Source organism: Diabrotica virgifera, chromosome 2 (assembly GCF_917563875.1).
Source record: "Diabrotica virgifera virgifera chromosome 2, PGI_DIABVI_V3a".
Lineage (NCBI taxonomy): Eukaryota > Metazoa > Arthropoda > Insecta > Coleoptera > Chrysomelidae > Diabrotica > Diabrotica virgifera.
The window spans coordinates 22,334,257-22,360,602 of record NC_065444.1 but is presented as its reverse complement, the minus strand read 5'-3'; the positions used below and the strand labels follow the sequence as shown (position 1 = coordinate 22,360,602).

Here is a 26,346-nt window from a genome sequence, read left to right as displayed (position 1 = left end):
CCCAAATCGGGTGCCGTTGTCAAAATACAAAATACTATTAATATAAACAAAAATGTTGTTGCTTAGTAAAAAAATTCTTCTAATAATTTATTTAATTTGACTCATTTATATCGGCAATTCAGATACATATGATACATTTTAAAGTAGATGACTTTAAAATGATATTGCCAATATTTATGAGTTGCGTTCCTGGGACGACTTTACTGAAAGATAGTTCATTCGATTACATGAAATCAACCCCAACTCAAGAATATCCGTCACAAAAAAATCATAGCATGTGATCTGTCTTTAAAAAGACAACCACATGCAACGGTGACATTAAAATTCTCGCGTTAGAGATCTCATAGTAAATCACGAGGGAAAACCAGGAAAAACCTCGTGATACTATCCCGACATCGTAAGTATTTGGTCTTACATTTAATTTACTCTCAAAATTAATACCAAATTCTGACTTTACTATAATTTTGTTTAAATTATAAATAATATCAATAATACATGGGTATATAAGTAATACTAAAATATAAAATATGTACTAACTCGACTATTGACTTACTAATTGTGGTATTTTCTTTCTATTGACTTCCTCTTTCAGTATGGGTATCCACATCCTACTGCATTCCACCGAGGAATTTGCGACACAATTGGTTTCGTTTAGCATAATTAGAGCCGCTTCTTTGATTTTTCTCTTTTTACTATCTGTTTCTTTCAGGACTATACTTGAATCTCTCCACTGAACGCTATGTTCATTATCCCATGCGTGTTGACATATTTGAGATCTATCAAATTCTCTATTTTTAATATAAGATTGATGTTCACTTATTCTAACGTTTAATGGTCTTGATGTTTCACCTATATAAAACTGTTCGCATTCACAAGGTATTTTATAAATACAATTCTTTGTCCTTTCTTGTTCATTGTTAGGTTTAGTTTTAGATAGAATAGATCTCAATGTGTTGGTTGTTTTGAATGTTGTTGAAATGTTGAATTTATTTCCTATTGTTTTAAGTTTCTCGGATAGTCCTTTTATGTATGGTATTGATATTTTCCTCGTATTATTTCTTGTGAATGTTGTAGGATCCCGTTCTATGTTGTTCTGTTCCATTCGATCCAATCTTGACAATTCCTTATTTATAAACGATAAAGGATAATCATTTTTTAATAAAACAGATGTTAAGAACTGTTTTTCTTCTAAAAAGGAATTTTCGTTAGAACAAGTAATTTTGGCTCTATCATATAAGGATTTTATGATTCCCTTTTTAACATTGATGTTGTGATTTGATTTGTAATTGAGATATCTGTTGGTATGTGTTGGTTTTCTATACACTTGAGTCTCATATCCAGTATCCTTCTTTAAGACTAAAACATCGAGGAAAGGCAGGGTGTTATTATATTCCTTTTCCATTGTAAATTTTATTGTCTCTTCTTGATCGTTTATAATATTCAGGAATGTATCCAACAATTCTGATCTATGAGGCCATATTGAAAACACATCATCTACATATCTCCACCATACAGTGGGTTTTAAATTTTGTTTAGAAATGATATTAGTTTCGAAATCCTCCATAAATATATTAGCCAATAATGGAGATAAAGAGGAGCCCATTGCTAGACCAAAATTTTGTTTATAAAATTCATTATTTAGTTGAAAATAGGTATTATTAGTACATAATGTCAACAACTCCATTATAGCTGATACATTTAGTTTTGTCCTAGTTGTCAATGTATCATCATTCTCTAATTTCGTTTTGATTATGTTTAAAGTTTTATCTAATGGCACATTTGTAAATAAACTGTTTATGTCAAAACTTACTAAAATATTATTTGGATTAAATTCAATAGTTGATAATTTGTTTACAAAATGTTTTGTATTTTTTATAAATGTGTCATCATTATTAGCAAATGGTTTTATAATGTTTAATAAAAATTTTGATAGTTCACTACAGGGAGAACTGATGGTATTACAAATGGGTCTAAGTGGTATGTTCGCTTTATGAATTTTCGGTACTCCATAAAAATGTGGTGACTTACTGTAATGAGGTGTAATTAATTTTCTTTGATAGTATGTTAGATCATTTTTAAATTTGAATAAAGTTCTATAGATTTTGTTTTCCAGTGTTTTCGTTGGATCCTTCGTTAATTTGGTATAAGGTCCATTTGTAATTAGATCTGTAATTTTGTCCTCGTATTGTATTTTATCCATTATTACAGTTGCATTTCCTTTATCCGCTGGTAGGATCGTTATGGAGTCATCATTTTTTAAAGTTTTTAAAGCTTTAATTTCCTCTTTACTGATGTTCTGTTCAATTTGATTTGTCTTTTCCAATTCAAGTTTACATAGTACCCTATACTGTTCTTTTTCATGAGTTGGTAAACACTGTGATATTTTTTCCACTGAACTAATTATGTCTAATTTTGGAATAGATGGATGAGTAACAGCATAGTTTAAACCCTTTGACAATACCAAATTCTCCGTTGCATTTAACTGTCTATTTGATAGATTGACAACTGTCGCTAATATGTCATTATTTCTATTTAGGTTATCAAAAGTATGTATACTATTTTGTTCTAAAAGAATATTAAATTTATTTAAATGTATATTTCTTTGTTTCTGATATGAATTTTGATAAATTATGTGTAAACTAAAAATAATTCGATCAAAATCAGAATTTGATATCATTCCGAAAAGCAAATCTTTAATACTTACGATGTCTTGTTCAATAAAAAATAAATTTGACCTGTGAAATTGTAACCTTTCCCGGATCATTGACAAACTGGCTCTATGTAGAATATTTTGGAGTCTTCTGCTTGAGTATGCTGGCCGTAACCTCAAGCCCTTCGGTATTAAGTTGTTATCTCTACATCGTTTTAAGAATTTGATAGAATTTTGACAGTGTGCCAGTTTCTCGTAGAAGGTTTCCAATTTCCTAAAATTTTGACACACGCTAGGCCCATACCGGTTTCTTAATGTTGTTCTGAAGCTATTTTCTTGTGGCATTTTTACAATTTTAACTATTTAGAATGGGAAATAAGCCACAATATTATTAAAAAATGATTTTTATTAACGTTTCGACGCCCAAATCGGGTGCCGTTGTCAAAATACAAAATACTATTAATATAAACAAAAATGTTGTTGCTTAGTAAAAAAATTCTTCTAATAATTTATTTAATTTGACTCATTTATATCGGCAATTCAGATACATATGATACATTTTAAAGTAGATGACTTTAAAATGATATTGCCAATATTTATGAGTTGCGTTCCTGGGACGACTTTACTGAAAGATAGTTCATTCGATTACATGAAATCAACCCCAACTCAAGAATATCCGTCACAAAAAAATCATAGCATGTGATCTGTCTTTAAAAAGACAACCACATGCAACGGTGACATTAAAATTCTCGCGTTAGAGATCTCATAGTAAATCACGAGGGAAAACCAGGAAAAACCTCGTGATACTATCCCGACATCGTAAGTATTTGGTCTTACATTTAATTTACTCTCAAAATTAATACCAAATTCTGACTTTACTATAATTTTGTTTAAATTATAAATAATATCAATAATACATGGGTATATAAGTAATACTAAAATATAAAATATGTACTAACTCGACTATTGACTTACTAATTGTGGTATTTTCTTTCTATTGACTTCCTCTTTCAGTATGGGTATCCACATCCTACTGCATTCCACCGAGGAATTTGCGACACAATTGGTTTCGTTTAGCATAATTAGAGCCGCTTCTTTGATTTTTCTCTTTTCAAGAAAGATACTGAACAGCGGTGATGACAATGGGTCCACTTATTGCACCCCCACTGACTTTAAACTTATCTATTTTTTTACAATTATTTTAAGCCTATTTCCTATTTTTCTGTGTACCACTTTTATCATTCTCAATATTTTTTCACTAATTCCCAAGTACCCTGTACATTTTTCTTCCGTTTTACTCTGTCAAATGATTCTTCAAAGTCGATAAATAGGGCTACTGTAGATTTTCCATATTCGTAGCTTTCTGCTTGTATGTTGCGTAGCACGAAAATTTGATCTACTCTGTTGCATCCTCTTCTGAATCCATATTGATATTCTTGTATATTATCATTATCTATTTTTTGTAATGTACCGGGTGTCCCAATAAGAATGGCTCTCGGCCATATCTCAGGAACCGTTTATAGTAGAGCTTTGAAATAAAAAATTTTATAACAAAAGTTGCCTCAGGAAAAGCCTGGAAATTATTTTCATAATTGTGGGTCCACCGCTAGAGGGCGTAATTGAATATCAAAAATAAAAAAATCTAAATTTTACAAAATTTTCCTAATGAAGGGGCACTGGAAATCCGATGATTGTATTCTTCATCAAATTCTACGCATATTTAATTTAACAAGTTTAACTCTACCTTTGCAAATAAGAGGTGGGGGTGAGTGGGAACCTTGTTATGAAAAAATGGCTGTAAGTCCGGTTCTGCTAAATCAAATTTTGAAAACTGGGTCTTGTTGAAGACAGATCTTTTTCTTCAATGTAAGCGTGATAATTTTGAACCATCCTAATAAGTAATAAGCCAGCTGGGAGGCGTTATTTAATTTTTTTCAGAAATCTAGTTTTCTTTGGAAAATATTAAATACAAGTATGCATTTTTAATCATACTTTATAAAATTAGATTAAATTAGCAATAGAATAGCGAAAACCGCATGTCGATACCTTTTTTCTATCTCAAGATATCTCGAGAAATGTGTAAATTTTATACATAACTGTTACTATCACCGGTAAGCTAAGTTAATGAAATGTAGTGTGCTGTGGAAAAAAACAAAATAACATTTTCCAGATGTCAACGTATAAAAATATAATTAATTAAAACAACAATATAAAGAGAGACAATACTATTAAAATTAAATATAACACAGAACAAAAAGAACTACTTAGTGACGACCTAAATATTCAAATTGTTGCCCATCATACACTACTCTAGGATACATTATCCAGAGAATACTAAACGCCATTCAAAGCATATCGAAAGCAGAAATTGAGACTGCTGTTCAATCTACTCTTGAAAGAGTAAATGTTTGCAACGAAAATGATGGGCAAAAATTTGAACGTTTATGTCATCACTAAATAGTTGTTTTTATTTCTTTGTAATAGGGCTTTTCAACGCTTCTCATTTGTTTCGAACCTCTGTCATATGCCGTATAATCCGTGTATAATATTAATATACGAGATATGAACGAGGCTCGAAACAAATGAGAAGCGTTGAAAAGACCTAATATACGTTGACAGCTGGAAAATGTTTCTTTGTTGTTTCCATAGCACACTACTTTTAATTAATTTCGTTTACCGGTGACAGTGACAGTTATGTTTTTAAATTTACACGTTTTGTAAGATATCTCGAGATAGAAAAAAGGTATTAACATGCGGTTTTCGCTATTCTGTTGCTAATTTTGTCTAATTTTGTAATATGGTATTAAAAATGCATGTTTGTATTTAATATTTTCCAAGGAACACTAGATTTCTAAAAAAATTAAATACCGCCTTCTAGCTGGCATATTACTCAGTAAGTTGGTTGGAAATCATAACTTTTACATTGACGAAAAAGATCTGTCTACAACAAGACCAAGTTTGCAAAATTTTATTAAGCAGAACCGGACTCACAGCCAGTTTTTCATAACAAGGTTCCCACTCACCCCCACCTCTTATTTCCAAAGGTAGACCTAAACTTGTCAAATCAAATATGCGTAGAATTTTATGAAGAATACGACGATCGTATTTCCAGTCCCCCTTCATTAGGAAAATTTTGTAAAATTTAGATTTTTTAATTTTTGATATTCAATTACGCCCTCTAGCGGTGGTCCCATAATTACGAAAATAATTTCCAGGCTTTTCCTGAGGCAACTTTTGTTATAAAATTTTTTATTTCAAAGCTCTACTATAAACGGTTCCTGAGATATGGCCGAGAGCCATTCTTATTGGGACACCCGGTACAAGGTTTTTGGTCAAGAATGGGACATAGCTTAGTCTTAGATTCCTGAGGTTAAAATAGGTCGATTTAAGCTAACTTACCTTAGTACTAAAGTTAATAATAACCGAAATACAGGGTGTCAAAGTTAAACTGTTATTTATTCTTGAATATTTCCTAACAGGCATGGGATAATAACACGAAATTTGGTAAGCGAGGGATTTTTGGGACGAGAAATCTAAATTCGCCGCCAAAATGATGTATTGCCCAGAGGGCGCCACATACCTCTTTCAGTGCTGATTTAATAGGTTCAATTTTTTTTATTACTCTCCATAGTTTTTGAATCAAAACTTTTATTCTCTTAATATTTTTACTTAAAATTCAGCTCGCTAAACTTCACCGTTTTCGAGATAAACGCATTTTAAATCTGCGAGGCAACATCATTTTTGGCATAATATCATTGTTGTTACACCCGAAAAGTAACTTAAAACCATAAAAATTTAGGCACAATTATTATGGTTTCAAGTTTATTTTTCGGGTCTAACTACAATGATATATATTTTGCAAAAAATTATGTTGTATCGCAGATTTAAAATGCGTTTATCTCGAAAACAGTTGAGTTTAGCGAGATGAATGTATAGTATACATTTTTTAAGTAAAAATATTAAGAGAATAAAATTTTTGATTCAAAAAGTATGTAGAGTGGAGGATAAAAAAATTGAACGTATTAAATGAGCGCTGAAAGACGTATGTGGCGCCCTCTTGATAATAAATAATTTTAGGTGGCAAATTTAGATTTCTCATCCCAAAAAACCACCGCTTACCAAATTTCGTGTTATTATCCCATGCCTGTTAGGAAATATTCAAGAATAAATAAAATAAAAGACTTTGACCCCCACCTTAACTTTGACACCCTATATTTCGGTTATTATCAACTTTCGTACTAAGGTAAGTTAGCTTGAATAGACCTATTTTAAGCCCAGAAATCTAAGATTAATCAAACACTCTGTATATTACCTTTTATATGTTCTGCTCCTGCAAGTATTTTATATGCATCATTTATTAGTGCTCTTCGCCTGTAATTATGGCATAAACTTTTGTCGCTTTTTTGTGAATTGAGTACAATATTTCTTTCAGCAACTTTTTCAAATGCTTAATAATTTAGTACTGATCCTACATCGGGTTTTCTTAACATTTTTTTTTATTGATTCGTTTATGTTGGATAATAAAAAAGGTACGTACCTACTTTAACAACTAGCCATATTCTTCTTCAATACAGGTTGTTTCTTAATAAGTGCGACAAATTTTAAGGGGTAATTCTGTATGAAAAAATAATGACAGGTTGCTTTATAAACACATGTCCGCAAATGCTTCGTTTCCGAGATACGTGATGTTACAATTTTTCTTACAAACTGATGATTTATTTGTTGCTCTAAAACCGGTTGAGATATGCAAATGAAATTTGGTGGATTTTAAGAGCTATTGCGCATTTTTTGACATAAAATTAAGAATTTTATATAATGCATTGGCGCGCATATGAGTCATATTACCAATGCTGAATATAAAATTCTTAATTGTATGTCAAAAATGCGCAATAACTACCTCTTAAAACCAACAAAATTTCATTTGCATATTATATCTCAACAGGTTTTTAAAGCTTACTGTCATTATTTTTTCATGCAGAATTACCCTATAAAGTTTGTCGCACACCCTGTATTGATGAAAAACATGGCTAGTTGTTAAAGTACCTAACTTTTTTATTATCAACCATAAGCGAATAAATCAAACTCTAATTTCTCTATTTTTAAAGCTTTTTTACATTTCTCACATTCCTTATGGTTTTTATACAGGGTGTTTCATTAATAATTGTCCATATAGTAACTGGAGCAACCTTAGCACAAAATACGAAGATTTAACCTAAAACACTTAAATAAAATGTGGTTCCTTACTGAGTTACATGGTGTTTCATCTAAAAATTTAAAAACTATATTTACTCAGCATTTTAAAACTATTTGACGTATTCTTTTCCTTGGCAGGAAGTATAGGTACTGTAAAAACTACTAAATTATGTTAAACAAACGTTTCTGTCTATTACCAGAGGCGTTCGACGGGGAAAGTGAATGGTTCACCCTTTCCAAATTCTACGTCACTGGCGGAATTGCTATTTTAGTTCAATTTTGGATTCTCCAATCCTTTCTATGAAAATAATATACTCTTCATTCTTAACGATAAAGTCATTAGTTTTCGAGATCTTTTAAGTTAAAAATGAAACGACAGTTATTTTGATTAGTGTATTGTGTCGCTTAATTTTTAATTTTAAATATCTGGAAAACTAATCATTTTATCGTTACGAATGAAGAGTATATTATTTACATAAAAAGTATTAAACAATCAAAAAATTACACTAAAATAGCAATTTCGTCAGTCGCGTAGAATTTGGGAAGGGTCAACCAGCCACTATCCCCTGTCGTACGCCTCTGGTAGTAGCTAGAGACGTTTATTTATCTTAATTTAGTAGGGTGTACAGTACCTACACTTTCTGCCCAGTATGATAAGGATACGCCAAATAGTTTTAAAGTACTGGGTACAAATAATTTTTAAATTTTAATCATATGAATAATATCATAAATTAATCAAAATAACTGTGCCGTTTCATATTTAACTTCAAATATCTCGAAAAGTAATGACTTTATCGTTACCAATGAAAAGTATATTGAAAAAAAGACTAAGTTTTCACTCTAATGGCATATAAAACAACATAATGCTATTCTACATCCCACCAGAATGAAAACAATGGGAACCTTCTCTGGTTACACCTCCGAGGCTTCTACAATTTGCAAGCCATACGGATGCTGAGACTAAGGAAGATGAGGGAATTCTACAATTTACAATTCACGTCCCATCTGCTCAGCGCGGTAAAGTTCCAACGAGAATGGTTCCCTTCATACTCCACACAGAGTAAATGTAAATCAAAAATGAATAACCATTTTCAATTTCGTTGGAAAACGAAAACACAGCCGAACCATCTTCCAGTCCAATCAGAGAGTGCTGCAAGCACCCCTACCGGTTTCGAAACTTATTAGTCTCTCATCAGGAGGCACATATGCTGCTCTCCACGATCCAACCAAAACAAACCACAGCGTGCAGTCCCGGATTGCAACGAACGAAATGGCATAGATGCCCTAGCGGCAACTGCTAGCAAAAAGACTAAGTTTTCACTCTAATGGCATATAAAACAACATAATGCTATTCTACATCCCACCAGAATGAAAACAATGGGAACCTTCTCTGGTTACACCTCCGAGGCTTCTACAATTTGCAAGCCATACGGATACTGAGACTAAGGAAGATGAGGGAATTCTACAATTTACAATTCACGTCCCATCTGCTCAGCGCGGTAAAGTTCCAACGAGAATGGTTCCCTTCATACTCCACACAGAGTGTTCGGCTGTGTTTTCGTTTTGCAACGAAATTGAAAATGGTTATTCATTTTTGATTTACATTTACTCTGTGTGGAGTATGAAGGGAACCATTCTCGTTGGAACTTTACCGCGCTGAGCAGATGGGACGTGAATTGTAAATTGTAGAATTCCCTCATCTTCCTTAGTCTCAGCATCCGTATGGCTTGCAAATTGTAGAAGCCTCGGAGGTGTAACCAGAAAAGGTTCCCATTGTTTTCATTCTGGTGGGATGTAGAATAGCATTATGTTGTTTTATATGCCATTAGAGTGAAAACTTAGTCTTTTTGCTAGCAGTTGCCGCTAGGGCATCTATGCCATTTCGTTCGTTGCAATCCGGGACTGCACGCTGTGGTTTGTTTTGGTTGGATCGGGGAGAGCAGCATATGTGCCTCCTGATGAGAGACTAATAAGTTTCGAAACCGGTAGGGGTGCTTGCAGCACTCTCTGATTGGACTGGAAGATGGTTCGGCTGTGTTTTCGTTTTGCAACGAAATTGAAAATGGTTATTCATTTTTGAAAAGTATATTATTTACGTCGAAAGTATTGGAGAATCTAAAAATGGCACTAAAATAGTAATTCCATCAGTGTCGTAGAGTTAAAGAACGGTCAACCATTCTATGTCCCCTGTCGTACGCCTCCGGTAGTAGCTAGAAACGTTTCTTCATCATAATTTAGTAGGGTGTACAGTAGTCGCACTTTCTGCCAAGAATGAAAAGGATACGTCGAATAGTTTTACAATGCTGAGCAAAAATAGTTTTTTAAATTTTTAGATAAAACACCCTGTAACTCAGTAAGGAACCACATTTTATTTAAGTGTTTTAGTTTAAATCTTCGTATTTTGTGCTAAGGTTTCTCCAGTTACTATATAGACAATTATTAATGAAACACCCTGTATAGGATTTTCGATAGTATACTTACATATAAAAACCGTACAAAACATATATGGGTCATTCCACGAATATCCGACTCTCTTCGATTATCGCGACAACGAATATTTCAGTGTGCAACATAAGAAGTACGAAAGTAAATGGCTCTAATAATTGTTCCAATAAACAGCAATGTAATTTTCAATTTACTTTCATTCTTCTTATATTACACAGCAAATTATTCGTTGTCGAGATAATCCAAAAGAGTCGTATATTCTTTGAATAGGGTATACATGTAGAAAAGTTTATAATAAAACGAAATAACAACTTGAAAATAGTACTTTACATGATGAATGTCTCCTTTGGTTTGAATATAAAAAGTTTTAACATATCGTTTTAGAAAATGGCCCTAAAAACTACAAGTGAGAGCATCAAATAGGATTTTACGACCACAATTTCGGTCTCAACTAACAATATGTGCCATATAGGCCAGAAAATATCCGCAAACTCATTTTCAGCTAAATGACGAACCATCAAAAATATGGCACATGAACACGCACTGAGTATAAACATCCCTTATAACCCTCCATCAAACTCCCCAATTCCCATTTGCAAAAATAACCCCTATCACCGAGAAAAATACAGGTCATGGCAAACCGAGATGGGGTGTCACGTATGGAAACAACAAAAGAGCACCGTTGACAATGCCCTGGACAATTGACAGCCGTAAACTCATTATTGTAACAAAAGACTGTCATTGCCTGTATAAAAACCTCATTAAAATCGGTTTCGCTCGTTATGAGTTTAATAACATGTATATGTGGTGGTATTGTCCAGAGTCCCAAAGGGTATAGGGATAAATTATAGATCTCGTTTATTTCTGAATGCTGGTTTAAAAATATTTCAGTTTATTAAATTTTTCTAATAAATTAATTACAATTGAATTGGTCGTTTTAAAAACGACACATTTTATCAAAAATAAAGAGGTGTGTAATAATATTATACATGAAATAATAATAATAATATTATCCATGAAAATATTATTTTCATGGAGTTTTTATCGCACTAAAAAGTCACACTAATCCGACCCCAGAAGGAGTTGCATACTTATTATATAAATAAGTACAAAGGCACAATCATTGGCCCCTTAAATAATATTGTTATGCTCTATTAGATCTATTTAATTAGATTGATTAGCAAATTCTTACTTTAATTAATTATTCAATTATTTTATTTATTGCCTATGTAAAAACAAAACTAAATTCAAATTAAATTTTCTAATCAATTTTATTCTCAGGGCTGAATTTGTATTGGCTACAATACCTGTGATCGGTGGCTTCTAATATTTCTGATTGCTTTCTTCTTCCAGTTTGGAAACAGGGAAATTGAAAACACTCAATATCATATAAATGTAATCTTTTGTTTTTATCAAATAAGCCGTGTACATGTGATTAAAAAAAATATTAAATTTAAATTTTGTTGCAACAATCTCTTACTTAATAAATTAAACTCTAACTCTGATATCTTCTTGTTTTGACAAAAAATTATTCAATTAAGTTATTATTTACTCATACTAAATTTAATAAAATTTACTTTTCTTCTTTTGACTTGATTTCTCAAATTTTAAATGACTAACTGCGTAAAAAAAAAGTTCAATAAACAAATAAACAAATATGGGTTTGATATTAACAAATTTTCTCCATTCCGACAAATAATTTGACTAATTTCTACAAAATGGGAAGATTGCTCGACACAAGAGATTTAAAGTTGGAGTCAAGAATTAGGTTAGCGAGGTGCTACGATTTCTTGGCATATTTTATGGAATCGAAGCTTGGAACTTGAGTGCGACATCAATGAAAAAATTGGAATGATTCGAGTTGTGGGTTTATAGAGGAGTTGAAATATTGAAACTACATAAACCATCCTAATATTGACTAAAAGCGAGTAGTGGTATTATCCATTCTTATATTGTATAATTTTCAAATACTTGTGTGTATAATAAGTATGTTTATTAGAATAAACACCGAGCGACATCAAATGATCTATAATGTATACTGTATATTTATGTTTTTAGTATGGTATAGTTAGACCCAAACCCAGACATCCAAAGTGAAAGTAGTTCTCCAACACCAAATTGTTCTATATGGTCCACATAATGTTCAGAAAAAAGTCACACCATTTTGAGCGTCGGGTTTGGGGGGGGGGGAGAGGGGGGGAGAAATCGGTAAATTCGTAGTTTTTTAAGTTTTTCGCCAATATTTCTAAAACTGTGCGGTTTAGCATGAACAACCTTCTATACAAAATTGTTCTACATTAAATTTGAAATAAAAAAGGCCCTATGCATAATCTTTCTAAAATGAAAGGTTCCAAAGTTACGGAGGTAGTATAGTATAATTGGTCCAAAAAAAGGCTTAACCCAGACATCCAAAGTAAAAGTTTTCCTTCAACACCAAATTGTTCTATATGGTCCACATATTGTTCAGTAAAAAGTTACACCATTTTGAGCGTCAGGTTTAGGGGGGAGATGGGAGAGAAGTCGGTAAATTAGTAGTTTTTTTAAGTTTTTCGTCAATATTTCTAAAACTATGCTTTAGCGTAAGGAATATTCTAAACAAAAATAGTATACATAAAATTTAAAACAAAAAAGGTTCTATACATAATTGTTATAAAATCAACTGTTCCAGAGTTACGGAGGGTGAAAAGTGGAGGATTTCGATACTTTTTATATTTACCGATTTCTCTCCCCTCTCCCCCCAAACCCGACGCTCAAAATGGAGTGACTTTTTTCTGAACATTATGTGGACCATATAGAACAATTTGGTGTTGGACGATAACTTTCACTTTGGATGTCTGGGTTTTTGGTATAGTTAAATCATAAAATATTGCCCAAAAAATATAAAAAGTATCGAAAACTTCGACTTTTCACCCTCTGTTACTCTGAAACCGTTGATTTTATAACAATTATGTATAGAACATATTTTGTTTTAAATTTCATGTAGAATATTTTTGTATTTAACATTGTTTACGATAAAGCACAGTTTTAGAAATATTGACGAAAAACGTAAAAAAACTACTAATTTACCGGCTTCTCTCCCATCTCCCTCCCAAACCAGACGCTCAAAATGGTGTAACTTTTTACTGAACAATATGTGGACCATATAGAACATTTTGGTGTTGGAAGAAAACTTTTACTTTGGATGTTTTGGTTAGGCCTTTTTTTGGACCAGTTATACTATACTACTTCCGTAACTTTGGAACCATTCATTTTAGAAAGATTATGCATAGGGCCTTTTTTATTTCAAATTTAATGTAGAACAATTTTGTATAGAAGGTTGTTCATGCTAAACCGCACAGTTTTAGAAATATTGGCGAAAAACTTAAAAAACTACGAATTTCCCGATTTCTCCCCCCTCTCCCCCCAAACCCGACGCTCAAAATGGTGTGATTTTTTTCTGGACATTGTGTGGACCATATAGAACAATTTGGTGTTGAAGGATAACTTTCACTTTGGATGTCTGGGTTATGCCATCTTTTGGATCAACTATACTATACTATTTGCAAAATAATGCTGCGGATAGAAGACACATTATATTTGTCGTTTGAATTATTTTTAAAGAATAGATAATAATAAAAGACTTACCTGTATATCTTGAACATCTCTCCTCTGTCTGGGCTAAAAATAAAAGAAAAACATAAGATCATGGATACATCCGATATTGAAATAAAGCAAACATGGTATAAGTTTTTCAAAAAGTTGCTAAATGAAGGGGGTAGGTGCAAAATTTCGGCTCAAATACTTTTTAAGTCGGTCACAACGGCCTCGTTGGAAGAGGCGCAGTCGATCGATAAGTTTAGTGGATTTGCGATCGACGGTTCGAGCCTCAGTCAGGTCATGAAATTAATAAAAGGCCAACGTCGATAGTAGAAAATTCAATAAAATCTACGACTTCGTCTGGAGTAACTGGCGTCTGATCGGCCTATGGAAGAGCTGTACGGCAAGGGATAAGGGCTTGCGGCTTGGTGATACTCCTCCATAGATCCCTACCGAAGGGCGTTGACGCCTAATAACGATGTATACAGAGAGGGGCTAAATTATGGAATAAATTAATTTTATCTAAAATGGACGACTTTGGAGAAAAATCGCGAAACAGGTCGATTTTTATTTTTAAATTACAATTTTTTTGCATATATTTCATACTAGTGACGTCATCCATCTGAGCGTGATGACGTAATCAATGATTTTTTTAAATGGGAATAGGGGTCGTGTGGCACCTCATTTGAAACGGTGTTCAATTCTCTATTCAGTAATATAAATAATAATATCATTATTTATAGAGGGTGACCAAAAAAATAGTTTTTGAATTAAATTAATTGACGCAAAAAGAAGAATGTATGTAATTTATTTAACTAAAAATACATTGTATTGCTGTCAGTAAATAGAAAAAAATGCTTATGTATTTCACAAATAAACATTTCTTTTCGCTTAAATTAAATCACAAACAGCCTCCCACCTACCACTTGGCAGTTTGAACATTTAATTTAAGCGAAAAGCAATGTTTATTTGCCAAATAAACATTATTTCCTATTTTCTGACAGTGATAGAATGTATTTTGAGTTAAATAAATTGCATACATTCTTCTTTTTTCGTCAATTAATTTAATTTAAAAATTTGTTTTTTGGCCACCCTGTATATATAATGATATTAATGTTTATATTATTGAATAGAGAATTGAACACCTTTTCAAATGAGGTGCCGCACGGCACCTATTCTCATTTAAAAAAATCATCGATTACGTCATCACGGCCAGATGAATGACGTCACTAGTATGAAATATAATATGCCAAAAAATTGTAATTTAAACATCAAAATCGACCTGTTTCGGGATTTTTCTCTAAAGTCGTCCATTTTAGAGAAAATTAATTTATTCCATAATTTAGCCCTTCTCTGTATATACATATATACTTTTTAAATGCATTCATTTTTTTCGAATCCTGAGAAAACTCATAAGTACTTTTGAAAAATTTAAACGCAGAATGAAAGATTACGTTATTATCGAGGGCTGAAAGTCCCTGAAAACTTCTATAATGTTTATTTTAATAAGTTACAGGGGTGGAAAAAAATTAGTGTGATTTTTAATTTCAAATATCATATCTCATTCAAAAGAATCTTTATGTTTATTCTAAGGAACTTTCCGTCCTCGGTAATAATGAACTCTTTCATTCTGCGTTTAAATTTATTAAAAATATTTATTTATTAGTTTTCTCAGGATTCGAAAAAAAAATGAATGTGTTTAAAAAGCATTGGAGCCGTGAATGAGAATACCGGTGAAAAAGAGATAAGGATGTCGAAGCTTTAAATGGGACGAAAAATGGTAAGACAGTAGGGCCTGAAGGGTTTAAATGAAGATGGTACGATGGACAGAAAGGAGTGGCGAAGAAGAGCGACTCCTGAAATGGGAAAAGCTGTGGAAGAAGAAGAAGATAACCAGAAAGGAGGAAAGATGACTCCGTAAAAACTAGTTGACTTTATGGTCTTTCCAAAGGCGTTGGTTGTATCCAAAGTTACCCTCAAGCTGGGGCGAGTACTGATCCGACTTGATGTTATATAATTATATAAAACAAATAATGCGGATTGTTGATCACTTTGGTTGTTAACAAACAAACTAAATGAAATTATAACATTAGCCGAAGAACAACAAGGTTTTAAGTCGGGAAGATCATACACCGACGTTATATTTATAATAAGGTAAGTGCAAGAGAAATTAGAATACAACAAACCTCAATATCTATATTTCGTGGACCTTAAGAAGGCATTTGACAGGGCCAAATTAAAGAACGTTATTCATTTGTTGTACTCAAGGAAGGTACCTCGAGGAATAATTAAAACGATCGCAAATATCTATCAGAACAATCGATTAAAATTAAAAGTAGAAGATGAACTAACTGACCCACTTAAAACTGACAATAGAATAAGACAGTAGAATTCCCTGAGTTCTTTTATTGTTCAAATTGCTCATGGACGAAATAATAAAAAAAATAAGAACTAAGAAGGGATACCAAATGGGAGAAAAACAACTTAAAATAATCTGCTATGCAGACGATGCAATACTAATCTATCAGCTGCGGGAGCACGCCAAATAGAATTCTATTTTAGTGACGTCACGTTGCCTAGCAACCGTCGATTCTCCCATTACGAAATTCTATTTTGTGACGTCAGCAAAATAGAATTCTTTTGCGAAAAAGCAAAATATAATTCTCTTTTGCTGACGTCACAAAATAGAATTTCATAATGGGAGAATCGACGGTTGCTAGGCAACGTGACGTCACTAAAATAGAATTCTATTTTAGTGACGTCACGTTGCCTAGCAACCGTCGATTCTCCCATTATGAAATTCTATTTTGTGACGTCAGCAAAATAGAATTATATTTGGCGTGCCCCCGCACCAGGGCCCAGAGCACGCCAAATAGAATTCTATTTTGCTGACGTCACAAAATAGAATTTCATAATGGCATAATCGATAGTTGCTAGGCAACGTGACGTCACTAAAATAGAATTCTATATGGCGTGCTCCTACACCTGGAGACTAATAATGACATTCGCGATAGAAACACGACCTGACACAGACAGGACAAAAAGATTGCTATAGTTTATTTTTTAACCAAGAGAAGTAACCTAAAAAGACAGATTCATACCCGAGAAACTCACTAGAAAAGTCAACAAATACATTGATTCAATGTACCGATATATTGATTCTTAACCATAAAGTACATTGAATGAACGTACTAATTAATAAAAATTAATGTTTTTAGTTAATGTTAGTTAATGTATCTACTTACATTGGACCAACGATACTGATCTTTGGACGAAAATTAATGTTCCCGTTTTTGAATCAATGTTTCTTCATTATATTTACGTACTTTTTTGGTTCAGTGTGGAGGCACATTGAAAAACCGGCAGAGTCGTAATAGAAATAGAAATATGCTTTATTGTCATGAAAAATTGTACAATTTTATCGACAAAGCTTATAAAAAGTCAAGAAAACCAAACAATAACAATTCAATTTACTAAAATTACATAAATCGTCAATATATTTAAAATAATAATAATAATAAAACAGAAAGAATCAATTGCAAAATTTAAATAAATTGCATAGTCTACCTAGTAATTAATAAGTTTAAAAGTTAAGCTGCTACATATGACACCCAAATATTTAGAAAACAAAATAATAAAAATACTACTTGTGCATAGGGTACTGTAATTTCTTAGTTATTGATTAAGAAAATCTTCTACTTAATAATATGGTCTTTCAGATAGGTAGGCTTTTGTCAGTTTACGGAATTTGGGGAAAGATGCTGCCGATTAAAGTTGTAGAGGGAGATGGTTGTAAAGTTTTTTGCGGAATATAATATAGATTTCTTTACTAACTCATAGGACGGGGTCGGTAAATAGACGTCAAAGGTAGAATTTCTCGTGAAGTAGTCATGATTAGGTCTTGGTAGAAAGACATGTAGATGTTTTCGAGGTAAGCAAACAGTTTCTAAAATATACAAAGATGGAAGGGTTAAAATTCCGTGATCTTGGAAGTGACTTCTGCAATGTGTTGTTCTTCTGAGGCCAAACAGATATCTTATTGCTTTTTTGTAATTTGAAAATAACATCGAATTGGGCAGCTGTACCAGAACCCAAAAATCGTCTCTATACAAAAAGAATAAGAAGAAAAAAAAATAGCTAATATGTTAAATCATTCTTACCCAAAAAATGGCTGATGTTTGCTGGAGAGCAATAGCAAACAATAGAACAAACACTGCTAACTTATTCATCTTGCAACAGAGGATTATCAACTATAACAATATTTCGAAGGTAGCACACTTTTTATATTTTGGCTTTATCAGATTATAAAATATTAATTAAATTTCCAGATTTCCTGTTGCCGTTATTTTTATTTATTCAATCAGTCTATCAGTTAAGTTTTTGTTTTTCAAAATGCTTGTGATAATGCTCTCCCGTAGAATAAAAATATATAATTATCGATGTATACGTGATTTCAGGTACCTTGACAATAACGCTGAAAGTTTTTGGTCTAATGTTAAATAAATAACCTTGAAGCCTGGTACAATTCCACAAGATTGGTTAACGTCTTCGTTTGTGCCTATACCTAAATCAAACTACGCAAAAAAATGTAACGACTTTCGATTAATAAGTCTCATGCCCCATATTCTGACGCTATTTCTAAAAATTATTCATAACAGAAAGACAAAGTTTTCAACCTAATAGAAACATTAATAATATTGAAAAATATTTAAAATATTACTAAAAGATTTTTAATTGAAAACTTATTGGTCCATTTTCCTGGTAACACCTCCATGGCTTCTAAAAATTACAAGCCAGATGGATGCTGAAGCGAAGAAGACAAGAGGGAATTAAAAAACTTACAATTCACGACCCCGTCTGTTCAGCAATTCACATAAATTAAGACTAATTATTTACGACCAAAAAGTATTTTTTCTCATGAAAGAAAAAAGTTATTTTAAAACTTGTGTATTAACAATATGTACTGACAGGTCAAAAATATCTATTCTCAGAAAACTTGCCAAAGAACAGCCAAAAATTCAAATGGCCAAAAAGAAAGATTTGGTAGGTATACCTACTACCTACTTATGCCATTCGGGTATGATACCAGAACTGCCGTCCTCAATTAAAACACGGTATCTTCAAGAAAATTGAAAATCGACTTTTTGCTATATGTGGTTTTCTTGTACCTAACCTTATTGTTATATTTCTGCAATGTCTGAACGCCGCATTATTTTATTTACTACCCAAATAAACCAATTGGAATATGCCGTATGTGCATAAAGAGTGATGAGAAAAAACTTTGAGAGCCGATTTCTCGGTTTTAAGTTGGCTGCACATACCGCGTTTTATTTGGGGACAGCAGAGAAGCCCACCATACTTTTTATAAAAATATTTTGGCACAAGATGATGTACGAGGAGAGGACTTTAACTAATAGTAAATGTGTCTATACTTTTTACAATTTTATCCGTGCAAAAGTGTTGTGACTTTGAAATTCCTATTTTTTTTAGCATTAATATTATTTTATTTAAATTTCTATTTTTGGTTAATGTAATATAGGCTGAAAAGCATGCAATATCATTATTAAATGTTAATTTTTCTTAAAACTTGTGTCTCATTTCACCGATATTAGCACGAAAATAAACAAAATCGTCTTTATCTCGAAACTTACTTATTTTGACTTACTGCAGTCTTGTACTGAGGGTGCGACGGAATGGGACGTTTCATCGCCGCCGGTTCATCGCCGCCGGTTCATCGCCGCCTGTTCATCGCCGCCGTTTCGATGCCGCCGGTTCATCGCCAGTCCATTTCATCGCCGTCCGTTTCATCGCCGTCCGTTTCATCGCCAGTTAATCACGGGAGATGACACGACACGACGTTAAATTCAGTTCAAAACTTATGACAAATAAAAAGATAAAAAATATTATTATATTAATTTACTGTTCTATTTCTACTTCCCCTAAATTTGATACTAAATAGTATTAAATTTGTAGTGTTAAATTATATTTTATATTATAAAAGTTTAAAAGTCTATTAACAGATTAAGTATGGCAACGGAAATGGTCATATCTCGCATTTCCTAGAATTCCTAATTAATACTAAAAATAAATAATAAATGTAACTGTCGAAAATTCGGAAATATATCAGTTAGCAATTAACTGACTGGCGATGAATCGGCCGGCGATGAACTGGCGGCATCGAAATGGCGGCGATGAACTGGCGGCGATGAAACTTCCTAGATCCGGGTACGATAATTTTAATAGGGATAGGTAGGTGTATTTTTTATGGTAGGGGAGCCCAAGCGAGAAATTTTTGCAGTTACTCGAGCGCGTCAGGTTATCACATGGGGAGAAACCTTGTACCCTGTAAATGTACCCCTACCATATATTGGCTCTTAATATATATATAAACAGTACCCTTATACCTTACGGTGTCGGGTTTACAATTTCTACATTATAATTACTAGTATCTATACTAATCATTTAAAAACGTTTTCCATTCTTTTCGATTCTTCGCTACATTGGTTACTTCTCTCTCCATGTTATTCTTTTCTTTTCTAGTATTCTTCTTACTACCCCATCCCATGTTGTTCTTGATCGTCCTCTTTTCTTCCTTTTCTGTATTTTTGCTTCCCAAACCTTCCTCACTGGTCTCATTTTGTCCATTCTTTGCGAGTGTCCCAACCAACTAAGTTGTCTTTTTTCAATGCATTCCAGAGTAGCTTCTATCTTTAGATCTTCTCGTATATCAGTATTTCTTAATCTATCATGTCTGGTCACACCCTTAACTCTTCTTAGATATTTCATCTCGACTGCTTGGATTCTGCTTTTCTGTTTTTCATCCAACACCCATGTTTCACACCCATAGATAGGTTAGTATAGGCCTGAATATCGACTTGAACACGTTCATTTTTGTTTTTTTGCGTTATTTCGCTTTTGCTGATGAATTTCTGGTTCATTGCATAATAAAGCTTCCTTGTTTTGTCTATTCTATTATTTCTAACTCAGTTCTTCCTGTTGCATCTATTTCCACCCCTAGATATTGAAACGATTTTACTTGTTCTATGCTAACATCTTGAATCACTATATTCAATATCACTGGGTTTTCATCATTAACCATTACTTTTGTTTTTTGTTTGTTGATTTTCAGGTCATATTCTTCTAGAACTTAATTCCAGAGATTTAGATTGTATTGTAAGTTGTTTCTACTGTCCGCTATTATTACTACATCATCAGCAAAAGCTCCTTCAGATATTTCTACTTATTGTAAATTTCTATGTCCTACATATAATTTTTTAGCCTTTACTCTATATTTCTTTATGATCTCGTCTAAGTATATGTTAAATAACAATGGACTCATTCCCCCTCCTTGCCTTATTCCCTTACTCGTTGTAAATGGTTCTGATATCATGTTATTTCTTATTATGTAATTCTTGTTTTTATTGTATATATATTGAATTATTCTTATTAATTTGTTACTGACGTCTCTATCTTCTAGAATGTTCCACCGTTTATTCCTTGTAACTCGATCAAAGGCTTTTTCAATATCTACGAATGCATAATATATTTTCTTTTGTTGTTGCAGCGATTTTTCCATCAACTGCTTGATTGTAAATATGTAATCTTGTGTACTGTGGCCTTTTCTAAAACCACTTTGTGATTTTTACATATTACTTTCAACTATTACTGTTAATCTTTTATTAATTATTTGCTCAAAAACTTTCATAGCAGTGCTTATTAGTGTTATCCCTCTGTAATTATTACAGTCCTTGCAATCTCCTTTTTTATGTATTGGTGTAATTAGTGCCATTTGCCAATCTTCTGGGGTTTGTTCTTCCCTCCATGCTTTTTTATATATATTCCATTAATATTTCTTCTCCTATTTGCCCTATGTTTCTTAGCATTTCTGCATTGATTTTATCTTTATCAGGAGCTTTCCCATATTTCAGATTTTTAATTGCCGCTCTTACTTCTTCTATAGTTATTTCTTCTTGGGCACTGTTTTCATTCATGTTACTGGGTTTATCTACAACTGTTTCAATTTTTTCATTAGCTTCCAGTAGTTTCTCAAAATATTCTTTCCATCGCTCTATTATTTCTTGTTCTTGGATTAATATATCTCTTTTCTGGTCTTTAATATACTTACTATCTTGTTTATTTCCTTTTCTGACGGTTTTGAGCACCCTATAGAAAAGTTTTTGGTGTTCTCTTAAATTTCTTTCCATTTCTTCTCCAAATTCTTTCCATTTATTTTGTTTTGATTTTGTTATTAAATCCTTTACGTGTTTCCGTATTTCTTTATATTGATCATAATAATCTGTTGTTTTATTAGCCAGATATCGTTTCAAAGCAATTTTCTTCGTCTTTACTGCTTCTTTAATTTCGATGGTCCACCAAGACGTTTGCTTTTTATTGCTACTCTTTCTGTAAGTTCCGCATATTTCTTTTGCTTTATCTAATATAATGGTCTTAAAGGTGTACCACATTTTTTCCAGTGTATAATTTTCCATATTTCCTTCAATTTTCTTTAGTTCTTCTGTCACATTTGCTCTATACACCTTGTCAACTTCGGGATTATTTAGTTTATATCATCGAATTTTTTCATACTCCGTTTGATTTTGCGTCATTTCTTTCTTATCATTTCCAATTTCGTTCTTCATTTTTAATTTTGTTACTAATAGGTAGTGATCACTACCGATTTCTGGTCCGCTTCTTACTTTGGTATCTACCACGTTTTTATAGTCATCCTTTTGTACGACTATGTAGTCGATTATGGATTTTTCTCCTCAAGTTATTACTTCTCGCGTGAATTTGTGTATATCTCTGTGTTGGAAAAACGTATTTGTAATTATCATGTTCTGTAGCATACCATATTCAATCATTCTTTTACCATTATTGTTTCTAGTTTCTTCCCCATGTGGACCTATAACCGTTTTATATATCTCATCTCTTTTACCAACTCTGCTATTGAAATCCCCCGCTATGATTATTTTTTCGTTTTGCGTCTTGACTGCTAGGGTTAATTCATTCCAGAAATTTTCCTTCTTGCTGACACTGTCATCTTCATTTGGACCATATATTATTATTACTGTTCTAAAGTCATTATTCTTATTCTTCATTACTACTTTTAATATTCTTTCTGATTTTGCTTCCCAATTATAGATTTCTTTTTCCCACTTCTTATTTATTATACACCCTACTCCTGCTGCTGCTCTGGTATTTTCGGTGACTCCACTGTAGATAAAAGTGTTACCATTTTCTGTTTTGTATGTGCCACTGCCTTCTTTTTTGTTTCTGTTATTGCTAGTAAATCTAGCTCTGTTTCCATAAATTCTTCTTCTAACTCTCTTTCTTTGCCCTGTATACTTCTTACGTTCCATGTTCCTATTTTCATTATTGGCTTTTTTTCATTTCTTCCTAATTCGTTGTTATCAGTTTTTCTCGTTTGCCGTTGTCTTTGCCTTGTCGTCTTATTATACAGGGTGTAACAAAAATACAGGTCATAATTTAAATTACATATTCTGGTACCAAAAATAGTTCGATTGAACCTAACTTAACTTAGTAAAGATGTGCACCTAAAAAAAGTTACAGCTCTTTGAAGTTAACAAAATAAAAATCGATTTTTTTCAATAGATCGAACACTGTTTGAGGTATCTTATTGAAAACGGACATGTGATATTCTTATGATAGGAACATCTGAAAAAAAAATTATAGTGAAATTTGTATACCCCATAAAAATTTTATGGAGGTTTTGTTCCCTTAAACCCCCCCAAACTTTTGTGTACGTTCCAAATAAATTATAATTGTTTCACAATTAGTTAAACACAATGTTTTTAAAACTTTTTTGCCTCTTACTACTTTTTCGAAAAGTTAGTTTTTTTGAGATATTTTGAATATTTTGTCAAATCCACCACTTATTTGTGTACGATTTTAGAGACTTGGTAATATGAAAATTTATTTATAAATTACAGTTTGAAGTATACTTTGAACCATATTAAAAAAGAAGCCACATCTCGATAAAAGGTGCCTTATCTGAAAAATAGTAAGAGGCAAAAATTTTTTAAAAACATTATGTTTAACTAATGGTACAGCAATAATAAATTGGAACGCACACAAACATTTAGAGGGTTTAAAGGCACAAAACCCCCATAAAATTTTTATGTAAACATATTAAAAAAGAAGCCGCATCTCGATTAAAACTGGTTTATCGAAAAAGTACTACGAGGCAAAAAAGTTTTAAAAACAGTGTGTTTAACTCATGGTACTACAAAAATAATTTAATTGGGACGCACATAAAAGTTTGGGGGGGTTTAAAGAAACAAAACCCCCCATAAAATTTTTATGGGCTGCACAAATTTCAATATAATTTCTTTTTAGGATGTTCATGCCATAAGAATGTCACATGTCCATTTTCATTAAAAAATCTTTAATAGTTTTCGATATATCGGAAAAAATCGATTTTCATTTTGTAACTTCAAAGGGCTGTAACTTTTTTTGTGTGCATATTTGTACTAAGGTAAGTTAGGTTCAATCGAACTATTTTTGGTCCCAGAATATGTGATTTAATTTATGACCTGTATTTTTGTTACACCCTGTATATTGGCTCTTAATACAAGGGAGTTTATTAAGGGGAGTCCGAAAAAAAATTTATCCATAGAAAAACGAAACGGTCGAAATCGTCAGGTTAAGATGAGGTCAGTTAAGTAGGTACATGCAAAAAAATGTATATTTAAAAAATCTGACGATTTGAGCAGGGCGTAAGGAAATGGGCGAGTCACAAAGTTTTACAAAAAAAGCGAATATTTCGCGAAGTGAAACACCACACGGAGGTGAGGTGGGGGTTACTTTAAAATCTTAAATAGGAGCCCCCATTTTTTATTGCAGATTTGGATTCCTTACGTAAAAATAAGTAACTTTTATTCGATACATTTTTTTCGAATTATGGATAGATGGCTCTATAATCGGAAAAAACGATTGTTGGAAATGGAAAATTAAATTAAAAATAGAAGGTCCCCCACTTTATGGAAAACTTAACTTTTTTTGGTCTTAGGAACTAATCTTCACAACCCAATAGGTCCCCATAACGCTGGATTAACTGCAAATTTAGCATACTTTCCTCCCTAGGACTAGATTAATTTTTTTTTTTGAATAATGGGAGGCAGTTTTTCATAGCATCTTTAAAGAGAAACTCAAAAAACTTAGTGATAAACTGTGTTTATTTTAAGAATATGAGACAATTGTGGTAAAATGCATTAACTTTATATTATAATAATTGGAATCAGTTATAGATAATAGTAAGTTTCAAAAATTACACCAATCTTTGTCTTTGGGGCTAAGACATCATCAATGTTTTTTGATCGCTCTTGTTTGTCTATTTAACTGCTTCATCGCTCTTTTTGTTCTTTCAGCCTGTGCTTCTTGACCCTAAAAATAAATAATATAGTATTCATTTAACCATAACAATTATGCCATAGTTATAATCGGTTCGCTAAACTCAGACACAACTGGCTAATGACTTTAGTAGGTATCTTTTTTGTTTTTGGCCAATTTTGCCAAAATTGGCAAAATTACCAACTACTTAGTAATTATTAACTATATGGTAATGGTCTTTTTGCCAATTTTATCAAATTGGCAAAATTACTTCCTAAAATCACTAGCCAGTTGTGTCTGAGTTTAGCGAACCGACTATATAAATATGTACACCGATAATGTACCTGCACTATTGAAAAACATATCCAGGGTGTTTGATAAAGAATGGACCATAGCTTAACCTTAGACTCCTGAGGTTAAAATAGGTCGATTTAAGCTAACTTACCTTAGTATAAAGTTGATAATAACCTAAATACAGGGTCTCAAAGTTAAACTTTTTTATTTTATTTATTTTTGAATATTTCCTGACAGGCATGGGACAACAACACGCAATTTGGTAAGTGGTGCTGGTATTGTACAATCTACTAAATTATGTTAAACAAACGTTTCTGGCTACTACCAGAGGCGTACGACGGGGGAGCATGAATGGTTGACCCTTCCCAAATTCTACGCCACTGGCGGAATTGGTATTTTAGTGCAATTTTTTATTCTCCAATACTTTCTATGTAAAAAATATACTCTTTATTCGTAACGGTAAAGCAATTAGTTTTCGAGATATTTGAAGCTAAAAACGAAGGAGCATAATACAATAATCAAAATAAGTGTGCATTTTCATTTTTAACTTCAAATATCTCGAATACTAATGGCTTTATCTTTACGAATGAAGAGTATATTATTTGTATAGAAAGTATTGGAGAATCTAAAAATTATGCTAAAATAGCAGTTTCATCAGTGGTGTAGAATTTGGGAAGGGTCAACCATTCATTTTCCCCTGTCGTCCGCCTCTGGTATTAACCGCAAACGACAATTTAACATAGTAGGGTGCACAGTACCTACACTTTTTGTAAAGTACCATAAGGATATGTCAAATAATTTTATAGTCCCGGGCACACATAATTCTTAAAGTTTTAAAT

The 26,346-nt window shown here is 32.4% G+C and overlaps 2 protein-coding genes across 3 annotated transcripts in view; both read right to left on the bottom strand.

Annotated features, from left to right (window-relative positions):
- Positions 1-18,174, bottom strand: part of LOC114333576 (uncharacterized) — a 39,204-nt gene extending 21,030 nt beyond the window's left edge. The window contains exons 1-2 of the mRNA XM_028283470.2: positions 18,025-18,174; positions 13,913-13,945 (exon numbers count right to left, since the gene is read on the bottom strand). Of these exons, the coding sequence (XP_028139271.1) occupies positions 13,913-13,945; positions 18,025-18,093 (102 nt within the window). The 5' untranslated portion in view covers positions 18,094-18,174. The remainder of the gene's footprint in view (positions 1-13,912; positions 13,946-18,024) is intronic.
- A 6,867-nt stretch (positions 18,175-25,041) lies between these two features.
- LOC114333577 (uncharacterized) overlaps positions 25,042-26,346 on the bottom strand; it is a 44,849-nt gene continuing 43,544 nt past the window's right edge. For both annotated transcript variants that reach the window (XM_028283471.2, XM_028283472.1), the window contains one exon: positions 25,042-25,267. In XM_028283471.2, the coding sequence (XP_028139272.1) occupies positions 25,187-25,267 (81 nt within the window). In that variant the 3' untranslated portion in view covers positions 25,042-25,186. The remainder of the gene's footprint in view (positions 25,268-26,346) is intronic.